We start from the raw sequence: 23,160 nt of genomic DNA, 5'->3' as shown, positions 1-23,160 counted from the left end.
GATAGATAGATAGATAGATAGATAGATAGATAGATAGATAGATAGATAGATAGATAGATAGATAGATAGATAAATAGATAGATAGATAGATAGATAGATACTACTTTAGGAAAGTATCTTACAAGAGAATTGGCAGTTCAGAGAGAAGAATAAATTATTAAAGTAAATTTTCATTCCCTTAAAACATTTTTATTTATTCTGATACTGCTCTTGCGAGTGCGTGAAGAACATAGGCTTATGTCTGCTTATTTGAGTTTATACTTTTCAGTCAAAATAAATTGGGTGATACTTTTATCACCTCGATTGATTTCACAACAACAACTTGCTCTCAACATGGCGGCTGTGGCGTTGATGCAGCAAGCGATTGATTTGAAACGGACGAACAAAGAAAATGCCACGGAAATTCTTTCGACTATAGGTAGGTCGAGTAAAATATTATCTGTCCAATCCGAGAGTGTAAGTCTACAAAGCGACGTGCTACGTATGTTTTGTGAGATGTTAAGTCTTGCGCCCAAGTTCGATTTTCCGTTTCGAAACTGCTTTGTCAGATTGCCCAGCAGAGAAGGAAATTTGTCATTATTGTTAGTCTGATTGTGAATATCAGTCACACTTGTTGGCACCTCAGAGTAGTCAGAGATAGTGTTTTACAATAGACTGGACTGAATCAACGTTTTTTGTTGATGAAATTCAGGTAATTTTTTTTACTTGGGCCTACTTGAACTGTACTTGTTGACTTTTGTCACTTGAATCTTGATCAAATCTAACTTGTCATCATTGTTTTGTAATTGTAATTTTGTTGTTCGCTTTTTCTTTGACAAGATTATTATAGATTTAGAGTCAAGACCAAAACTTCACTCTTTTTTTATCTTGCTCTTTGGTTTATGGTTGTAATCAAGTTGAATACAAATCATATTTCTAAAGGCAAAGGTAAATCTAGATTCTAGTGTGTATACAGACCCGGTAACCAGGAACAAATTCACGAAGTATACAGACCCGATAGAGGGGAAATCTTTTGTGATTTCTGAAAGTTTCAGCGCCCAGACCCAGTAGAGTGTGTGTGTGTGTGTGAGGAGAAAAAGAGTGGGAAAGTAGGTTGGAGAGAAAGAAAGACAGAGATGAACAAAGAAAAAGAGAAGGCGGGCGATACGCACCCACACACACACACACTCAGAGAGAGATTTTCCCTACCTGGTCTGTATACTTCGTGACTTTGTTCCCGGTTACCAGGTCTGTATACACTCCCTTTTCTAAATTGGCTGTCGTTATTCTCAGCCCGTCAACCCCGGGTAAGAATAGGGAGTGGACTTACCGGGACTTCCGTAAGGAGCAACTACAGCAACAAACACAATAAAGACAAAGAAGAGACCTAACCCTGCCCCTAGCCCTCTATCTATTCTACAATTTCTCAACTCATAGTGTTTGGTTGCTCGTTACAGAAGTCCTACTAAAAATAGTTCTAGAATTCATTAATTACTCACCCCGGGAATAGTGACACTGGGGAATAGGCCCAAAAACTATTCCCAGTGTCACTGGGAATAGGCCCAGATACTATTCCCAGTAACCCTGGGAATAGGCCCAGAAACCACTGGCTATAGGCTTTGGCCAGAATTGTTCCCAGTCTCACTGGGAATAGACCAAGAAACTATTCCCAGTGACACTGAGAACAGACGTACAGATCTAGACTCTAGAGATAGATATCTAGGCTAAGGTCAAGTCTAGGCCCAATTAAGAGAAGAGAACAAAAGTACTGAACTACTGAAGTGAGAAGAGTCTACAGTACACGTTAGAATCGAATCTAGGCCTAGAATCTTGATCTTTTGAAAAGCTGCAAATTTCTCTTCATACTCTTTGAAGGAGAGAACTTCACGTCCACTTCCATCCATCTGCATCGCAATTTTCAAATTTTGTTTCGAAGTGGAAATTCAAAGGCTTTTTTTTTTAATGCAAAAGATTTCCATTGTCACTGAGAATAGTTTCTGTACCTCTATCCCCAGTGTCACTGGGAATAGTCACTTCGAATTATAAATGTAGGCTATATATATGGGGCTCCAGTGGCTAAGTGAGTAGTGAGTTTTGACTCAAGCAATGTCAAGCAAATGTCGGTGACACGGGGATCAGATGGGTGGTCACCGGAGTGTGTCCTTGAGCAAGACATGACAACCCTAGCTCAAATTACAGGGCGCTGCACAGTGGCGACCGACAGTGGCATTGTTTGTACGCAGTGGCTATTTTTACGGCGAGCCGTAAAGATAGCCTCCCAGGCTATTTTTACGGCGTGCCGTAAAGATAGCCTCCCACACGGCGCACCGGCAGTTGAATTTTAGTTGCCGCGGGGGGTTCCCCGCCGGGCGCCTTATCACGTCGGGGTCACGGGGGTCAGCTCCCTGTCGCCGCTCTGTCTGGGCCGACTTAATTTTTGGTACTTTTCAACGTACAATTTAAGGTGTATCCTTGTATTTATGGTAATTCTCATTTAGTGCACCCAAAGCACGCATTTCTGCTCTTGAGACTCAAAAAAGAATGGACGTTGTAACTTGTCTGGTTATTTCGTTAGACGCGCTGGAGTCGGCAATGCTAAATTGTAATTTTTTTGGGACTAGCGTGAATGAAAAAAAATCAATATAAAAAAAACGCATCGTCAAAATCTGTCGAACTTTTGGAATATGAACGACATAACATTAGCGCAGATACTCAGAAAAGATGGTATCTGCGCTTATTATATAAGGCTGTAAGTTTGCAATTTTATCCATCGGGCACACAATTCGCTATGAAGTAATTCCTCCAAATACAACTTTATGTGTCTAATATAATCATGAATATTCGCATATTTCTCGAAAGTTTATAAAAGTTATCATGAAGTTTCTCAAGGAAAAGTACAAATCGATTTTAGTGCTAGAATATATCTTCAACGTAGATCTAATACACGAACAGTATCTGTTACACTCCAGAAATTGCTTACTTTTCTTAAAACGCTAAGTCTAGATTTTGTAAGTTGACTGAATAATAAGGATGACTTCTCGTAATTGGGTTATAAGAATAATTTCTAGCTTTCCAGGGACACTGAATCAGCACCAGACTTTTCCAGCTTTTTTTACGTTTCTATGACCATTTGCAATAACTGACAATGTTACTGATTTCTTTACATTCATAATTGTGTCCGCGCATATTTCCTACACAAAAACTAAGAATGAATGTTTTAGCTGTCATTATTTTTATTCCATACTAGAAGTTTATCTCTACCCATGTATTTACACGGTTTTGTGGGTTTTTAAATCGCTTATATTATATCTTTTTAGTTGTATGCAGGCTGCCACAGACACAGCATGATTCATGAACAAACACAGAGTAACTTTTTCTTGTTTAATAGTAAAATAAGAGCTAACACGCTGATCGTCTTTAGTTAAAATATGCAGATGTGCATCTTTCTTCTCTTATAACTTGACTATTACTACTACCGCAGATTTAAGATTTCTCATGGTAAAAGACATGATATTCGTAGTCAGTTTAACACAGAATTTGGAGAGATCTGTCGTGCCTTTTTTAAAATAACAATCATTTATTCATAACTTTGTAACTAAAATAGGACAAATTGGGTACTCTACAAACACTTGTCTAGAACAAAAACTAAGGCCCAGAAACTAACCATTCTAACGCAGAATAAATCTCAAGACATTGAGCTTTTAGTACATCCGCGTAATGGTTTGCTGTGTGGGATGGGGAAGAAGTTATATCGTTTTAAACATAGTCAAAAATGCGAACTTCCCGACCGACACCGGCAAAGTCGCCTCAGGGCTCATTAACCCCGTGACCCCGAACCGGGGAGCTCCGGCGGGCTGCTGAGTCACGCGAACTAAGTAACAGAATCGGGCGAAAAGTGACGCCGTGCCCAGTGAGTCCCAGGCTATTTTAACGGCGATCCTCGAAAAGCGACCTTACTCCGCCTCTCATGTATGCGACATGCCTCAATGTATTAGATCTAGGCCTATAGGGGCCGTTCAAAATATAAACTTACACCTCAGAGGGGAAAGGGTGTCTTTGGCTTCTGTAAGAAAAGTGGAAGATTGGGTGGGGAAGTTAACCAAATATGACACTTCTGTGAGATGAACGTTTTTGCTCATGACTGGGAAGAAAAGGTGAAAGAAAAAGTGGATAAATGCCAGTAACAAGACCCAGATCTGCATGATCACTGCAGATCTCCGTTGTTGTTGTTTTGGTTTTTTTTGTTTTGTTTTTTTGAGAGGGGGGGGGGTTACAAATAATTTTGAAATTATGATGAAAATTCTGTAGGTGGACATCTAATTTCTTAATGTTTCTTTGTGACTTTGCAACTGTTTTGTTGATCTTTTAGTGTCTTGATGTCTTTTATTTGTAAGGCACGTACCTATTGCATTGACAACAGTCTCAATGTCTTCCACATATATGCGTTCTTTCTAGTTCATATGGTTTGATTAAATTGTATTAACTGAAATGTTCTTTTTACGGCGGTCACAAACTGATGACGTAGAACACGTTTTTCAGTCTTATAAATTCCGTCTTGGCTTGTAGGTCTTGTAGGCTACTATCTTATTTGTTATTTTATACTACATTTTACTAAATGACTAAACTAATGTAACATACTTTGAACTGGTTAAAACCGAGAGTAAGGCACTATAATTAAATGTCCTCTAATATTAGTATTATCATAATTATAGTCTTTATTCTGGACTTAAACAATTCAATGTTTTTATGTTCTTTACTAGGACCTTGTTGTTGTGGGATTCTTTGAAATAATAAAATAGATCGCATTTTTTAAGTTTTTGTGTTTTGTTTCTGATGTGCTCATATTATTACTGTCCTTTTTTACGGGGAACAGCTCACCCCAAGGGTGATTCTTTTTCCGATTCATATTTAGGAAAAAAAATTATGCGGGCATAAGAAATTATGAAGAAAGTAAATTTTGATAAGTCGGAAAATATGAAAGTTGCCATGGAATGGAAACAGCACCAACATGCAAAACAAACAATAATTTTAAAAAACCGAAAGCTTCTTACTCTCTAACAAAATTGCATGAAAATTGGTGGAATGGTAGATACAGATACTATGGTCAATCGTACTGAGCCAAATTTTGATATTTGAATGTAAAAAAATATATGTGTTCCTGTACCCTGAAATTGCATCACAATAATTAATAAATTAATCATTGTGAACACACAAAAAAAAATTTTTACACCTCTATCAAAAATCTGCTCAGTGCAAATTATAAGGAAGGAGGAACATTTTAAAGGCATTCCCAAGGCGAAAAGTGTTAACTTCAAAATGGCCGCTCTTCTTGTAGGTGTGGTACATGTAGTGATGTCAGTGAATGAGATGATGATGCTGGCATTGGCAGTGATGATGGTAATGATAGTGACGAGGAGGTGATGGTGGTGGTGATGATAAAGAGAGGGTGAATGATGATGGTGGGGAGAAGAAGGAAGAAGTGGTGGTGGAGGAAGGGAGAAGGAAAATGAAGAAGAGAATAGAATGACGGTGAAGAGGAGGAAATGGAAAACCTATGGGGCTGTTCAAATATAATCTTACACTTTTGGGGACTTTTTTAAAACACAAAACCCAATACCACTTTTCTCACATTTGCCTCCAACCCCCACCTACACCAATTTAATATTAGTACTTTTTCTGATCTTCAATTTCTATTATTATTTTAAAGATACCTGTACTATACGTGGCTTTTTTTAACTAGCTTGTAAAAAAGATATATCATTTCAGTTAATACAATTTAATCAAACCATATGGACTAAAAAGAAACGCATATATGTGGAAGACATTGAGACTGTTGTCAATGCAATAGGTACGTGCCTTACAAATGAAAGACATCAAGACATTAAAAGATCAACAAAACAGTTGCAAAGTTATAAAGAAACATAAAGAAATTAGATATCCACCGACAGAATTTTCATCATAATTTCAAAATTATTTGTACCCCCCCTCAAAAAAACAACCACAACAACAACAAAAAACAAAAAAACAACGGGGATCTGCAGTGATCATGCAGATCTGGGTCTTGTTACTGGCATTTATACACTTTTTCTTTCACCTTTTCTTCCCAGTCATGAGCAAAACGTTCATCTCACAGAAGTGTCATATTTGGTAAACTTCCCCCACCCAATCTTACACTTTTCTTACAGAAGTCAAAGACACCCTTTCCCTTCTGAGGTGTAAGTTTATATTTTGAACGGCCCATATAGGCCTAGATCTAATACATAGAGGCATGTCGCGTACATGAGAGGCGGAGTAGGGCCGCTTTTCGAGGATCGCCGTAAAAATAGCCTGGGACTCACTGGGAGGCTATCTTTACGGCTCGCCGTAAAAATAGCCACTGCGTTGTTTGTAAACTGTTCTGTTTTTGTGTAATAGTATGTATTTATGCATGTATGTATTTATGTATGTGTACGTATTTATAATTATGTATTTATGTATGTATGTTTGCCATTGTAAAACAAAGTGCCCTTCTGGGACAAATAAAAGTGTAATTATTATTATTATTATTATTATTAGATCTAATGTTAACTTGTAACCCGATCTGAGAATGCAATGGATTTTATTCTCACCTGGGTGTTGAGATCAGGTACGCCTAGCCTAAATACATATTATAATAGGATGGGCCACCTTTATTCTCACCCCTGGTGAGAATAGCTCATGACCCGCTATTCTCATCGCCACCTGTGCGAGCATGAGGCAAGCCTTGTTCTTAAAAGTTTTTATTAGAATTTGGCTAGATCTAGATATCTAGAGATCTATAACTGAATTAATTGTGATACCCCGTAGGTATCAGATGCGTGCTGCTCTTGACATTTTGTCCTTGCATAACCATAGATCTTGATCTAGATAGATTTATCTAGCTCTTTTTTTTGGTGGGGGGGTTTCACTGTTGTTTTCTGTTCATGGCGTGAAAATGGCCTTCACCCAGCCCATTGAATAAACTGAACCTGAAACTTATCTCTACAACTTGCAAGTTATTCTCTGTGCTGTTCTGCCTACTATTATATAGCACACCTGAGGGTGGTGAGAATAACGAGACATAGTATCTAAGCTATTCTCACCCCTGATGAGAATAACAGCTTCCACTAGGATGACAGAAATTGGTGAAATTAATACAGAGTAATGATTAGCCTACATGATACCATTACAACCTTGACCACGATGCAGACAAATTTGGCCCACTGTTGGCAGACCGCGAGGCGGACGAATTCGGCCACTCACTACCTCAGTTAGTTGTCAAAGCCCACAAAACCTGCTCAGGTGGTTTAAATTGCAAAATGGCCGTTTTGCAGGCTTCGGCAATCATGGCGACTATCGCCCTGTAGTGTTGTTATTCTTTCATTTTCAACCGAAACTATTGAAAAATGAGCGATTTAGATGACGATTTTGCTGGAACCATGGAGGAAAAAATTTCAGATGAAGATGTATACCATGTGATTTCTGTTGATGTTTTTTGAACCTGTGTAAGCTGTGCACAAGGCCTTGAGGCTCTGTTAAGGATTGTGTTGAAAGAACTGAAAAAGGTTTGGGATACTGCTTTAGGGCGAAAACATTTTTTTTTCAAGGATTTTTGTGAGTTAGTTCTAGAATCTAGATCTATGACAGATGATCAGTGTTAAATCCCAACGTCCTATAGTTTCTGTGATAGACTCTCAAATTTAAACGAATTAGACAGGGCGGAAAGGAAAAAACCTGGCTGAGAAAACATACTCACTCCATTCTAAATTCTAGCGGACAAAAAATATTTCCTGATCATCCATGGGCAAGAATGATGTTCAGTAACTTAACCCCTGTCCTGAATCTATGCACACGGATGAATGTATTTTGACACCATCGCTTTCCAATTTGATGTCCCGCATCTGTACTGTCCTGTTTAGCGTTTGTGTGCCAAACATCTCTGTGTGAGGTGTGGGTCCTATATTTTGGCAGTTGACGTGTGTGTGTGTGCGTCAGTCTACTTTTGTTTGTGTGTGCATGTGGCCTATTTCTAGAACTGTCTGCGTTGGTTCAAAACTGAGGCGGGTCTTGTTTGAAATTGGTAGCGCTAGATGTACGTCCAATGAAAATTGAACATATTGACCCACTAAGACATGAGGAATTGGAAAGGATAACAAGAAAGAAGACTTCCATTTTTCAATAAAAAATCTTTCAAAATCGCTTGATTTTACATGATAAAAATATATTTATGATTCAACTCTTTCCGGGCGTAGTTTTTTTGGGGGTCTAGACATAATTAACCTGTGGCTCGCTTTGGCTATGCAGGTAGTATACAAAATGACTTCATAGAAGCATAACCATCACTCCAAAAGTAACATATTGATATATCACATTGAAGGAAACTGAATGAGGAATACGTCCCTATATAAAACAAGGATAAATTTTTAACATAAGTATGCATTAGAAGGGTTAGAAACGGCGATGGTCACGAAAAATATATTTTGACGGAAAAAATTACATTCACCAAACATCTTTTTTCCATTGAGACACTATCAGTTCCGACTTCCGTTACAATGTTACAGAGGGAACAGAGAGAAAAACAACCAGATGTGCACGCATCAAACTTCTTATTATAGTTTACGGAATACCCGATACGAAAGTGTTTCCAATATAAAAAATGTAGGTTAATTTATGTGTTAAAACTTCAACGTCCACATATCATTAGTTTGCCCTATTTTCTGATTGTTTGCCAAGTTTCATTGGTATTGGTCTAGAAATAGAGCCGACCGAGTTTGAGAAAGTTAGTCTCCTACGTTCCGATCGGGTCCGAAAATACGCCTGTGAACGAGGACCAAAAATTGGCAGTGTGCGTTGACCCGATTGACATTGCTACATAAATCTAGATAATGTCTTTGAGATAGGTTAAATTTTTGCATTATTCTGTTCCCTTTAGTGAAGCAAGACATCCCACAGGCTGATGATGAGGCTATCAAAGTCAAGGAACAAGCCATTCTGGAAGTTGGCAAGCTGCTTGCAGATCAAAGGAAAGCAAATGGTATGTTATTTGCACTGAGGGATTTTTATTATCAGTTTTAAAAATTTTGTCTTTGTATGTAATTGGTCTAATTTCTTGAAGTCCTGTGTGACAGACTCTAGTTAACACACTTCTTTTTCACCAAATATGCACATGTTGTTGTATAGCATCTAATATCCATTTGATTGGTTTAAATAGTTAGGTAAACTGAACTCTACCCGGCACTGTATTATTCATTTTATGCAATTTCCACTTTAACAACCTTGAATAAAAGCATGCGAACTGGGGAAAAAAACACTTGAAACAGGCACCTTGTTTATCCTTGTGGACACAAATGTGCAGAACAACATGGCATACATTAATATTTGTAAGATCTAGTTTGAAACAGTGGCAGTTTTGCATATTTATATTATCATATTTTTTCATTTGTTCCTCTGTTTGTCCCTCCCTCAATTCTCAATTATAATTGAAGGAAGCAAAACAGTTTGTTAATGCTCGTGAGATAAAACTGCAAACATGCTACATCTTTCTCAGGACACACACCTTAAAAATATGTGAGGTTCTTTTGAAATTTCTGTTCGTCATAAAAATGTGGAGCAGACAAGCAATCACTACTTCTTTTGAATTTTTATTTAAGTGTCTACTCGCAATAACACTATTGAAACAAAGTGTTATTACTTGTGGATATTAATTTAAATAAAATCGCGAGGCTGCTGGAATTAAGGTTTAACATTGCTGCTATTTTTAAAAGCAGCGACTAACATTGCATTGAAGTGACATGTCTTTTTTTTAACAACTGAGAAATTTTCATTTATTTTAAAAGTACTTTTGGTCAACACTATAAAAAGTCATGCTTTTTTCTTAACCTGTATTCTTCTGTCAATACTGAAAGGTCTGCAATATATTCAGTTTGTTTGAGTGTAAGGAGGGGGGGGGGGTATACGGATGTTAGTTTGATTAATCAAAATATGTTAGCTTTTTGTGATTACCATTTATTAGATACTATTCTGGTACTAGAAGTGTCGTTATAGATAATAGTGTGGTTTTTATTTCTATTGAAAGTTAAGCAAAAATGGGTCTTTTTTTTTCCCCCTTTCACAGAATTGGCCAACTTAATCAAAATTGTTCGTCCATTCCTGAACATGGTGAGCAAAGCGAAGGCGGCGAAACTGGTTCGAGCTCTTGTAGATCTTTTCCTGGACATGGAAGCTGGCACTGGCAGCGAGGTAAGCTATAGATCAGAGTGTTTTCTCTCTTCTGTGCTGATTCATGATGAATGTATTTTTAGATAGAATCATAGATGCTTTTGCATCTATTGGTCCCCATGGGAAGATTTGGTTTACAAGGCATAGTATATATTCAGTAATATCGTCCTCAGGCTCATATTGTTTTTGCTGTTGTAAGTTAAAATTTGTACCTAAGCAGTTATTTAAAATTAAATCAAGAATTGAACCAGTGGATACATGTTTTATATCACAGTTAATGTTAAAATATGTAGTAGATTTGATACAAAGAGTGCACTGCATGTGTTTTCTCAGCAGTTGTTGGTTAGTTAATTAAGGAGGGAGACTGGTGAAAATGACTTACCATCCCATTTTCTGGCAAAAGGTTGTTTGACATTTTTCTCAGGTTGAGCTATGCAAAGAATGCATCCAATGGGCCAAAGATGAAAAGAGGACTTTCTTACGCCAGTCTTTAGAGGTATGGTCATTGGAAATTTTTTTATTTAGATTATTCTTCTCACAGTTGTTGCTAGGTGGGTAGTTAAAGGTTATCATAAAAGTAAGCCCTGCTTATTTCCTTTCCTGTCTTGTTTCTATTTGCTACAAAATGGCTGTTATTGCTTCGATGTTCATCTCTTCATTTAACTCAGTTCCTGCTTGGTGTGCATGCTGAGTCATATTGACTTGGACGTTTTCTTCTGTTGCAACTGTGTGTGGGTGGTTGGCAGGTGCTGATGTGTTTTGGTCCTTCTTTCTTATTAAACATCTTTCGCCCTTAAACTTAAACTCTCTCCTCCTTCTTTGTGTTTGTTACTCCGTTGTAGAAGCACTAAATCTTCAGCACTTTTATGACGTAATTGTGTTGCAAGTACCATTAATCGCTTACTAAAGATACTGTTGTGCTGCTTGTAATCTGGAGGTATGCAGCATGTTTTGGAAGAGTTGCAGCGATGGATGTTAATTCTTTTTCGTTTTACAAAATAACTTTTATGTGGTTAGTACATTTGGATAATTAATTTTCAACCTTAGGAAATATTTTTTTAAATAGTAACAAATAAAATTTCACTTTTATTGGTCCATGTGGGAAGATTTGGTTAAAATTGCATAGCATATATTCAGATTTACGATTCACTTCTTTCACTCTGGTATTGAGTATAGGCTGCTGAGACAGGCTCTCCGCCTGTTTCTGTCATGAACAATCTTCTCCACCTCTCGCCAGCTGTGTCCCATATGCCTGAGATCTGCCTCCAAATTTCACTCTTTGGTGGATCTCGGCCTTTCTCTCTTTCTCCTCCCCTGGCGGTTCCATCTAAGGATTTGTTTTGTAATTTGTGGGCTGGCTTCCTAAGCTTGTGTCCAGTCCACCATCATTTTTTTTTTTTAATCTCACGGTGAATTGGTTGTGTAATAGACAAACATAAATACGCCAATTAGAATATTAATAATAATAAATAGCATTTGTATAGCGTATATCCCTGCTCTACAGCAAGCTCTATGTGTTTTACACTATTTTAATCAGCAGATCATAAAACACTCAGAAATGTTCTCAGCTTCCCGGGAAGCACACAGTGCAAGCAGCTGATTAAGCGCTCACACACGAACAAACTCACAAGATCTTTCGCTGTCTACATACGTCATAAGTACATGACATTGTATAGATACATAGACTGAAATATACAGATATGCTGCAAACACACTGTTCTTTGGCCCCGCTTAAATTTGTAGTGCCCTGTTTTTTTTAGCTAGAATTATTGATTCTTGCTCAAAGACAGAACCCCAGTGACAACTCACCTAAACGCTGGGTCACCAACATATGCTTCACATCATTTATGATAATGCTTGAACTCACTTACCATTCGGTTTCTGGAGACACTGTGTGGTTCAAGAATCTTTACATTCATTATGTTTATATGGTGTGCATAAAGGCACCATTCAAATTGGAATGCAGCATGTGTCACTATTTTCAGCCTGATCAGTTGGGGAAGATTGCAATTTTTATCTGTCGGGACACCTATGAAAACACATGAGTTTTTTAATTTTCTGATTGTTTCAGGCAAGGTTGATAGCCCTGTTCTTTGACACAAAAAAATATCAAGAAGCACTCCAATTAGGTAAGTTTGTGTGTTTTTCTAGAGACTTAAGTAACCATGTCTTTTTCGTTTTGTTTCGATTCATATTTTTAAAATTCATGAAATGTAAGTTATATGTCCTTTTCGGATTTTTTTAAAATTAACATTTTAAGAATTAATTTCTCATGCTCATGTAAGACTAAGAGTATTATGTGTCAGGGTTTTGTTTTTCTTTTTGGTTGGTTTTTTTTCTTCAATATGATCACCATTTTTGTCCCAGTAAAATGTTCTCAGTGCTCAAATGATTGAAAATGGAAGCAATGCTGGCGTGTTCCCTTATGATTTTTAAAAATATATGTTTATTTTTCAATGTGCAAGACTAAGAATTCGTCATATTTGCTTGGTCAAAATGGCAATGTTCTTTTATGGTTCATGATTTTTTTAGTCTGTGATCAGCTATTGTACGTTCAGGCTTCTGTTAAAATACATTACGTTTATTCTTTTCATTGCCGTCCAAGGGAAAATTGAGGCTTTGTTGTATTTTTGAGTTTTTCAGAGGTTTTTCTTTCAACGTATTATTTCTCTTTTTTTTTCATGTTCAGGCTCTGTTTTGTTGCGGGAACTGAAGAAATTGGACGATAAAGCTCTGCTGGTTGAAGTGCAGCTTCTCGAAAGCAAAGTGTACCATGCTTTGAGTAATTTGCCAAAAGCCAGGTTTGTTTCCAGTGTTTATCTCAATTTGATTTATTTTCATGATTTTTTTACTCTTTTTGGTCTTGATTTTTATAAGAATCAACAAAGATGTGTTGATTTTTTTTTTTTATGTTGTGTGCTCTTGTTCAATATGACATGATATCATGAATGTTATATTTGCACTTTGTTTTGCTGCCTAAAATGAAAATATTTGTACTGATTTTGTCACGTGAATTACAGAAAATGCACACATCTGATGATAATTTGTAGGTGGGGGGGGGGGGGGGGGGGGGGATGTAGTGGGGTGTTTTGAATCTCAAACAAAAGTCCTCCAGATGGGGTCACCCTCCCTCATTTGGATAGATGGGTGAATAACAAAAGATTTGTGACCGTCTGCTCCTATTGTTCATTTCTCAAATGTTTTACCATGTTCACGGTCAGAGTAAGAACACCCCTCGGGGCAGTTCCACTAACTGTAGTGTCTTTAGGCCATTCCCAAAGGGGGGACATTTCTCGTTCAAGCACAGTAGAATTGTAAATGGGCTGATTCATGTCACGGTCATTACTGTGCCTGATCTACAACAGGGAACTGCTGCTTTTTCTTTCTTAATCCTTACTATTGTCATTTTCCTCTACTTCTTTTGTATGTTTGTCACTCTCTTGTGACCTGCTATTTCCTGGGTGCCTTGATAGTCGAAGCAGACCTTGTGCTGTTGAAGCTAGAGAGGTGAGCAGAATAAGTCTGATTCCCTGTAAACACTTCTGTTGACACCTACCCCTTGGCGCTGATATGACCTTATGCAGTTGCGAGCGTCGTAAAACCTTCTACTATAAAAAATATATATATAAAAGAGTAAGAACATTAGCTCTCATGCCTCCTTGTAATAGATGGGCATAACCTGAAAGGCTATGAGATCAAAGATGGTCGCCAAATGGCAAAAATCTGTCAATTTTAGCTTTTGGTGAAATACAAGTGTATAAAAGCCAATGTGGCCACCATCGGCCATCTTGAAAGAGGGGGATAAGGTGTGTGTGAGTGTGTGTTTTATTTCTTCAGGATGTGCAAATGAGTAAATAATAATTTTTTCAGTTATTCTTCTTTTTCTGATCAAATGATTTGCCTTCACCTCGTAATGTATTAATCAGGAATCAAAACTTAAGAACTTAAGAATTTTTGTCTTTTTACACATGGAGTGATTTCATTTTAGTGATGGACCGTGTGCACCAGTTTATCTGCTCTTTCTGAAACCATTACAGGATGGTCTGTTAATTCCATGGGAGCTCCGATTTGTTCTTTTATGTCTTTTTTTTTGTTGTCAAGCTTGAAACATATAAGTAAAATTTTACAATGAGGAGGACGGATTTAGATTTATTATTCATTGTTCGTGCTACAGGGCAGCCCTTACCTCAGGAAGAACTACAGCCAACGGAATTTACTGCCCACCCAAACTTCAAGCTGCCTTGGATCAGCAGTCAGGTGAGCCCGCACATTATTTCAGGAAGGTTTGGGGAATTCATGGGGGAATTTAATGGCTGTAGTATTGGTTTTCTTTGTCTTTGGGAAAGAGGAATGGAAAGCTGTATTCTGATTGTAAAGTATAAATCACCTCTAATACAGGACAATGTTTTAAAAAAACACATTAGCTTTTTTATCCGTAACGCATATGAATTCATGTACACACACATACACACACCACAGAAAAGCACATCTGTTAATCTTCTTTTAAGCTTGTAGCGTACTTATTAGTATTTTATGTTAATGGTTTGAATTACAAATGGTTTTTAACAAACTTGAGAAATGTAGAGGACACATGTGCCTTTTTATCCATGAACGTTTGTTTTCATTTATCTGGATGACGGCATGGTACCTCACGAGTGTATGAACTATGCCAGTCCCGAACCTTTGGTAGCAATTTGTATTTTGTTTTGATCAAGTAACTTTTACTTTTCTACTTCAGGTATTCTCCACGCTGCGGATGAGAGGGACTTCAAGACAGCCTATTCCTACTTCTATGAAGCTTTTGAGGGATATGATTCTATAGACAGCCCCAAGGCTGTGACATCCTTGAAGTACATGCTTTTGTGTAAAATTATGCTGAATACGTAAGTGGTTTTTAAATCTATCTTTCGCTGTTATGACTAGACTTTTAGGTATTGGTTTTGACCTCCCTCAACATGTAGAAAACGTCTCTCTCTCTCTCTCTCTCTCTCTCTCTCTCTCTCTCTCTCTCTCTCTCTCCCTCTCTCCCTCTCTCCCTCTCTCTCTCTCTCTCTCTCTCAGGTTACTTCTGTGCAGTCATATAGTATCTGGCAATTCCTGAGATTTTTTTGATTTTTTCTCATTTCCTTTGGTTCACCAGTTGTTTGGGGGTTGTTGTTTTTTAACCAGTATCCCCACATCTGTTCAGAATGTTAGTGATTTTTTGAAATTAGTTATTATAAGTAAATGAGTTTGTAGCTATTTATGTTTCGATGAATGCAGATATAATGTGAAAAAGTTGTAAATTCTCTCTTTGCTTTCCTTTTCTTTATTATGTGAATAATTTTTTTTTAAAAGTTTAAATGTTTAAATGAATTTGTCAGTTGTTGCACCTCTCAGGTATATTTGATCGCTTTGTGTATATTACAATAAATATATTAATATAGCTCATTTATAGTGATGTGTACATGTATGATGAGAGCAAAGGTGTGTGTGTGCATGTGTATGTGTGAATAAGTGTTTGAGCGTGTAAGTGTGTGTGTGTGCATAGGAGCAAATGTTCATGTTAAAGCACATTTCATTAGACGCTATGAAAAATATCTAGATATTATTACTATTTCTTATCCGTTTGTTTCCTTTCAGGGTTTTAGGACTACGTACATCTGTTTGAATCTTGAAAAATGTTTTAAGTTTTATCTGTTGTGTCCTCAGTGCTGATGAAGTTCAGGCCATTGTCAGTGGAAAGCTAGCTCTCAAGTACAGTGGTCCTGAAGTGGAGGCAATGAAAAGCATTGCTCAAGCAAGCCATAAACGTTCCTTAGCAGACTTCCAGAAAGTAAGCTTCCTCTTCTGGTTCTAGGACAGACGTCGGTTTGAAGTTGTGTCCCTGAGATAGGCAATTTACAGGGATTCCCTCACTTTACCCATGTTAGAATTGGTGCCCGTCTTTAGACAGTGAAAGATCTAGTCAGTTTGTTAGTGTTCGAGTTCTTAATCAACTTCTTGCAGTGAATGCTTCCGGGTACTCCGAAAATATTTCGGAGTGTTCTAGAGTCTGCTGGGGTGATATCTATATGCTGGGTTCTGTTGCATACTAAAGACAAGTTAAATTCCCACAGAAGTCTATTTTATCAGGATCTCCAGCTTTCTGCCTGATATTTGTGTTCCGTTCAGCTGTGAGTTGGCCCTGACGAGCAGGAGCAAAGCAACGTACCTATAATATAGTCTAAATTGTGTCGATGTCAGCGCCAAAAAATTTACCATGAATTCAGAAGTTACTTAAGTGTCACGACACGGTGGAATCAGGTGCTCGTCGATTTTTGGATTTTTGGAATTATTGGTATCATCTTAAAGCCTAATCATTTGCCTTGCTTTGAATTTAATAAATATCCTTCTATCTTGAATAGAAGTCAAAATATTTGTGATTGAAGGAAGTGTGGGTCACCAGGTTTGGAGGTAAAATTGAAAAGAGAATGGCTGCAAAAGTTTGGTGACTTTAGTCGTTTTTCTGTAAAAATCCACTCAGAAATCTGTTTTTAAAGGGACAAAAAAAAATGTTAAGCCAAAAAACAAATATTTGATAAGAATTGTCAAACCAGCAGAAAAATGCGGGTTTCTTCAATTTCAGTATTTTAGCGAGCACCTGATTTCACTATGATGCCTCACATATAATACTAACGAGTACTGAAGTAACAAGATAATTTTTCACACGGTTAGAGCAGATGGTTTCTCTAAGCTGGCTCACAATACTTTACCCTACCTGTCCCTACACAATGATATAGTGGGTTAATTTGAGTCACTCGTACTGATTGTAATCTTTTTGTTCGCAGTGGGTAGGTCTTAGATGAACTGCACTTTGAAACAAATTTTTTTTTTATTTTGCACTGTACAGTATTACTCTCCTTTGGCCTTTTTTCTCTTTTCTGAAATAGCCCCAGATAGAGCATATAAACGCTGTCGCAAGCAATCCACTGAAGTCCAAATTTTGAGAATTTCCAATTTTTCCACCTTCCCAAAGGTCTACCAAAGATGCACCTTTCAACATCACTAAAATACAGTTTAATGCCATTGTCAAGGCTTACAATTTTCATGCTTTTTATGATTCCTAATAGGAACAACTCAACAAAAACTAGTTTTTTTTATCTCTGTAAAAAGTACTCAAAGAGACTGAAAAGCAATGCTTGCGACACGGATGGTATCAGGACAGAACTTTAGGGTGAGATCTAGACTTTTTGGTCCCAAAAGGGTTCCACAGTCCAGAGTCTTATTCCAATTCTCACCATAAGCAGTACACAATTGTAATGGAAGATAACATAAAGAAGAGTGTACATTATTGCTTTTATAGATTTCAAGTGTACATGTTTTTTGTATCTCCTTGTGTTGAGTAAGGTTCAATGATTGTGAGCTTTTATAAGTGAGGCTTTGGGGTATTTGTATAATTTTAAGTCCTGAAGGCATATGTCTCACTATTTTAATGTCTGATTCATCTTTTTTTGCAAGAAGAGTTTTCCTGAATATTTGCTAAGTCCACTTGTATGATTTTCTATTGTGTCGAAAATGCTTATCGTTATGACTTCTCCTTTCAGACTCTGGTTACCTTTAAAGCACAACTGGAAGATGACCCCATTGTCAATGCTCACCTGAAAACCTTGTACGATAATCTCCTGGAGCAGAATCTGTGCCGTATCATTGAGCCTTTTTCTAAGGTCCAAGTCCAGCATGTTGCAAACCTCATCAAGCTTCCAGTGGTAGGTTGATGGCACCGCTGTTTGTAGCTGCAAATTGTGGGGAAGAAATTGCAATACTCCCTCCCCTGCCCAGTATTCCCTCTGTTTGTAGTAGTCATTTGGGGAAGTCTCTGCAGACACACGATTTAAAGGTGTTTGACCCATAAATTAAAGAAAATTATTCTTTACCGACAGATATGACTATAATATGTATTTAAAAAACAATTTTTATGCCTTTAACGATAGTACCAAATACATTGATCTGCATGACACTATTATGAGGCTAATAATATTCAAGCAAGTCACTGCAAAAATTATACTAACCCTCACCCTGTCTTTTTTTGTCCCCGGAGATGCCCCTATGTGCATAGACTTTGGGAAAACCCAATATACCATAGTGTTAAAGGACCATCTTGAGTGGTTACCAGGAATGGCAACTGCTATTGATTGGTATTCATTTGTATGAAGAGCTTGCAATTATTTATGGATTGCAACATGTAAGTGAGGTTTTGATAGAATTGGTGTCTGTGTTACAAAAAAAAATGAAGTACAAAAGTGTCAGGGATTTGCAGTTATATGATTTGAAGAGGGTCAGACAACAGTAAAATGTGCTGTTATAAGATTTTATTGGTTTGTCATGTGGAAATTCAAGTGTCTTTTTGTCGTGAGCTGAGTTCAATAGTCTGTGTGTGATCTTTGGTGTTAGTTGGGGGGGTTGTTTGGGGGGGAGGTTGTCAAGAACATTCAAGTTTAAGGAATTTTTGTATGTATTTTAGATTTGTATAAGTAAGTTAGTCGCTTGTATCTTTCTAATGCTCTTTATTATTTTTAATCTGAAACAGGCCACAGTGGAAAAGAAGTTGTCTCAAATGATTCTGGATAAAAAATTTCATGGTAAGCCATATTACCTTTTCTTATTTTAGTTTCAAGGCATTATTAACTCTATCCCAAAGTATATTACTTTTTACAAAAAGTGTTGTGGCAGATGGAAATGAATGATTGTAAGGACAAAAGCACTCTCATGGAGGACAGTTATTGTGGCTTATGGTAGAGTGCCAGCCTCTGTGATTCAGCTGGTGTGTAATAAGTGGTACAGGAAATTAGAATAGTTTTCTCTTTTGATCATGATCTCTTTGCAGCATGGTAATGACATAGCTGCCACTTTCCCGTTAAATAGTGGAAACTCCGCTACATCTAGCTTTCCCCGCAACTTTCCTCCTTCCTCCGCTGGACCGCTCTTGGTCGCAAATTTCATACTTTTTTTCCACGCGGAAAACACCGAACCGGGAGAGAGACGAAAACGCGGTCTGCGCATGTCCGCCCGTAGCTTTCTACTTCCGTTCTTCTAGGCCCAGCGCTAGTTTCACATTGTTTATTGTTGTGGAGCAACACAGTGTCGATCGGGCATCGGGACGTTAGCGCGCCGAGTTGTCATTGAAATTGGCGGAAATCCGAGAGAAATTGATTCAGAATGCAAAAATAAAAGGAGCTGGAATGAGAAAGAAGCAGCCGGTGTGCGACTTGAAAAGTTCATTAGAAAATTGAACTAGCTGTTTTTTGCGAAAGAAATCGCGACCCGCGGCACTCCTGTTACACTCCTGTACAATTGCGGTCCCGTTTGTTTACATGACGGCTATTGTGGCTGCTGCGGAAGTGATTCTAGATCTAGATTTAGATCTAGAAAATCTATCTCTAGATATAATCTAGATTTACACATATTTAGATATATCTAGATCTAGATTAGATAGCCTAGGCTATAATTTTAATTCAGTTTATCTCTAAATAAGAAACACACTACAGGGGCACTAAGTGCAAACGGGACCGCAATTGTACAGGAGTGCCTGTGTATCCTTGATCCGATACTGCTCTACGTCTATGTATGTACACGTTTAAAGTGAAAGAAATCTTTTTATGAGACACCGGCTGGCAAAAAACACTAGATTTTTAGTCACCAAGTCCAAACTGTGTCAAATTGGCTCGAATGCTTGTTAGTCAACTTACTGCCTTTATGTTGTTGTTTTTTTCAAATACATTTTAATTCAGTTGCCTATGGTTAACAATATGACAGTTTTCCCTTCCAAAACCGTAGGCTAGATTTTCCAGTATATATTGCCTCTGGATCTCACTGGTTTAGGAGAGCGCGTGTACGCTTTCGCGTGAATTTCCTCCTTTTTAAAAATTTCTGAGTGGCAGCTATGTAATGATAGTTTTCTGCTCTATTTTTTGTTAGTCTCATACTTAATCAGTGTGTCTCACAGTAGTACAAGTAAACTGGCACTGTAAATTTCATGTTTACACTTTTTAAGCTGGTACTTGTCAAAACGAAATACCCAATAGTACTTTTGTTATTAGACATAGAAATGCAAAGGCGTGTGGTTAGAGTGAATGTTACCTCTATGGCAAGCTGAATAACACATCACATTGTGAAATCAAAAAGAAAACCCATTGCTTTGAGTTCATTGCCCATGTGATATGAAGTTATGGCATTGTCTGCTGTACCTAGTAATATCAGAGATGGAACCACCTGTCCCAGTTAGTAAAATGGTTTGCTCATTTGTAATCACAGAACAGTTGAGTAAGTAGTTTTGCACGCCTAAGATGTCTGTAATATATAGAAAGCAGTATAGTCTACAGTGATGATGCTGGTTTTGGTCTGACTCTTGTGTGCCACTGTGTGCATTTACTTTTTACAGACCTTCAAGACTCAAGGGAGTGTCAACCATAAGAATAGTGTCAACACAAGTGATATTTGTGACAGTGCATGCTATCAAACGTTTTCTAGGTGTCTTTGGAATTAAAATGATGACTCTTGGACAAATTGAAAGGTGACATAAAATGAGCATGTGAGAAAACAGTATTTCTGTGGCTGGATGCAAGAATCTGACAAAGACCAAACTGGTGAATGTCATTTGTCAGAATCAGCAAAAATGATGTGTGTGTTGCTTCCCTTTGGTCTATTATCTTTACCGGAGAAAGGGTCTTTCATGTAATTTTGTTTTTGCCACTGTCCTGTGAAATTTGCATTTACTTGACTTGTTTTGGGGGTATTTTGTTTATTTGGGGGTTTTTTTTCGTTTTATTTGATTGTCTCTGTCTTTATCTCTCTTCACCCAGGTATCCTGGATCAAGGGGCTGGTGTGTTGATCGTGTTTGAAGAGTCAGAGTCTGACAAGACATACGCCAATGCTCTGGACACCATTCACAACATGGGGAAAGTGGTAGATGCCTTGTACCAAAAAGCCAAGAAACTCACATAGTGATCATCTTTCTGTCTAGCACATCCCTCTATAGACATTTGCTGTGTATATAATTTTCAGTCTGTGACATAATGATATTTTTATTTCATGGACTTTTTTTTTGGCGGTACTGAGATAAAGACCCATGTTCATCGCACTGTTTTGCAGCATCTCTTATTTGATACATACTTGTGCTATTTCATTTAAATTGGTATTGTTATTTATCATGATGACCCCTTTATAGGATAATTGTGTGTCCTTTTGGAAATAAACATAAACATAAAAGTTTAGGTTTTTTCAATCTTGTCTCTGGAACAGGTGATGCGAGATTCTTTATGAAAATAATATCTTAGTCACTGACACGCATATTGCTGGGTGAGGGGGGGGGCGTGTTACCAAAAGTAAGATTTTCTTGACATGACTATAAAGTTCTAGTTTGTTTATGTTGTGAGGGGGGTATTTCATTCTTATGTTTTATTTGGGGGTTTTTGTTGTTGTTTTTTGGGGGGGAAGAGGCGGCAGGGTTTATTAAATAAGATTTTTTTTTGTAATGAGGCTGGTATTCAGAAAATTATACGTAGCATGTCTCTTACATTGTTCTCTGGGGATTTTTCTTTTGCTCCTTTATGAAAGTCTGAGCCATAGCAAGGCTGAAAGCAGTGATGCCCTTGTTGTAAACAAATAAATGCTACTATTGGCCACCAAAACTGCTTTTTACAGAATTTTTTTGTAATGTCATTTTTCTTCTTTTATGTCAATACCTCTTCGTCTACGAGTCTACTGACGTGTCACAAGAATGAGGTGCAATCCTTTGTCTAGTTGCCTTTTGAAGCTTTTGACTTATTACTACCATTAGATGACAGCATATGTCAGTTTGAAAATCAACCTCCTTTGCCCTCAACCAGACTCTGTGTTGGTGGGTGGTTGGCATGTGCTCAGGTGTGGTTTGATTTTTCCTTCCCATCAAACATCCTTTGTCCTTATCTCCTCTCCGTCTTTTTTGTGTTTGTTACTCTCTTGTATCACTTCTTCTAATTTTCATCACTTAGATAACCTCATTGTGTTGCAAGTGCCGTAAAACTCTTAATAAAACTAAAGGCTGGAGATGATTCAGGGTAAAAGAAAGAAGTTGCAGTTGTAACTCTGTTTTTTTTATGTTCTTACAAAGTTCCTTACCAAAAGGAAAAAAATTGTGATCATTTCTCTCTAAGACTGGCTACTTTACAAATGTGTGCCTTATCTACACCAGAAATAATTTGGCTTTTTGATAAATGTACATGAAGATCTTCAGAAGAACAAGCTGAGCCACAGCTTGGGTTTGTCCAGGTTCTGTGTTTGTGAGAAAAATCTAATGTACATCTACTTTTTGGGGGGAGGGGGGTGTCTTTTTAGAATCAAAATATTTCTGTTTTGAAAAGGCATAGCTGCAGTAGCAGTTTTGTACAATTATAGCCAACGTGTGAAAATTCTGAGACCAAATAGTACAAATACTCTTTCTAAATACTCTTCCTGATAGGGGAGGAAATTCTCCTTATTTTAAATAGTCCTGTTTGTGCCTATTTAGGTGTTTAATGCCAACAAAACGAAATGTAGGACTTTTGTTAAGAAGAAGAAGCCATATGGGTTTAGTTTAAGAAACACTGTGGAAATTGTCTCAGTGTGAATCACACATCCTTCTGTTTAATTTCTGGATTTCTCATCTTGCCTTTCTTTTCCTTTCTTCTTTGGATTGGACCACCATTCTGTTGATATGATGAGTTTGTTGGATTTACTTGTAGAACCATCTAGAAAAATATGGCTTCTGTGGTGTGGTGCTGTAGACCTGAGTTTCCTCCCGAGCAGGGATACTTTTTTTTTTTACTATAACTCAAGCGGGATGCTGTATCCCTCTCTGCATGGATTGGCCTTGACCAGTCTCCAGTCAAAGCAAATGGCCTCTTAAAAGATCTAAACTGTCAATGGGGGGATAAACAATTACATTTTTTTTATCTAGAAATGTTGGGAGTAAGTTATACTCGTGATTC

The 23,160-nt window shown here is 37.5% G+C and overlaps 1 protein-coding gene across 1 annotated transcript; it reads left to right on the top strand.

The window, feature by feature from the left end:
• Positions 1-307: 307 nt before the first annotated feature.
• Positions 308-21,843, top strand: LOC101857388 (26S proteasome non-ATPase regulatory subunit 11). The gene is made up of 12 exons (XM_005092305.3): positions 308-418; positions 8,909-9,010; positions 10,091-10,215; positions 10,619-10,690; positions 12,266-12,323; positions 12,884-12,995; positions 14,369-14,451; positions 14,933-15,077; positions 15,886-16,009; positions 17,760-17,921; positions 18,743-18,794; positions 21,015-21,843. The coding sequence occupies exons 1-12, from the start codon at positions 334-336 to the stop codon at positions 21,155-21,157; spliced, it is 1,263 nt and encodes a 420-aa protein (XP_005092362.1). The 5' UTR covers positions 308-333; the 3' UTR covers positions 21,158-21,843.
• Positions 21,844-23,160: the final 1,317 nt, after the last annotated feature.

This window comes from Aplysia californica, unplaced genomic scaffold (assembly GCF_000002075.1).
Source record: "Aplysia californica isolate F4 #8 unplaced genomic scaffold, AplCal3.0 scaffold00044, whole genome shotgun sequence".
Lineage (NCBI taxonomy): Eukaryota > Metazoa > Mollusca > Gastropoda > Aplysiida > Aplysiidae > Aplysia > Aplysia californica.
Note: the sequence above shows the minus strand (reverse complement) of the source record. Positions and strands in the feature narration are given on the sequence as shown.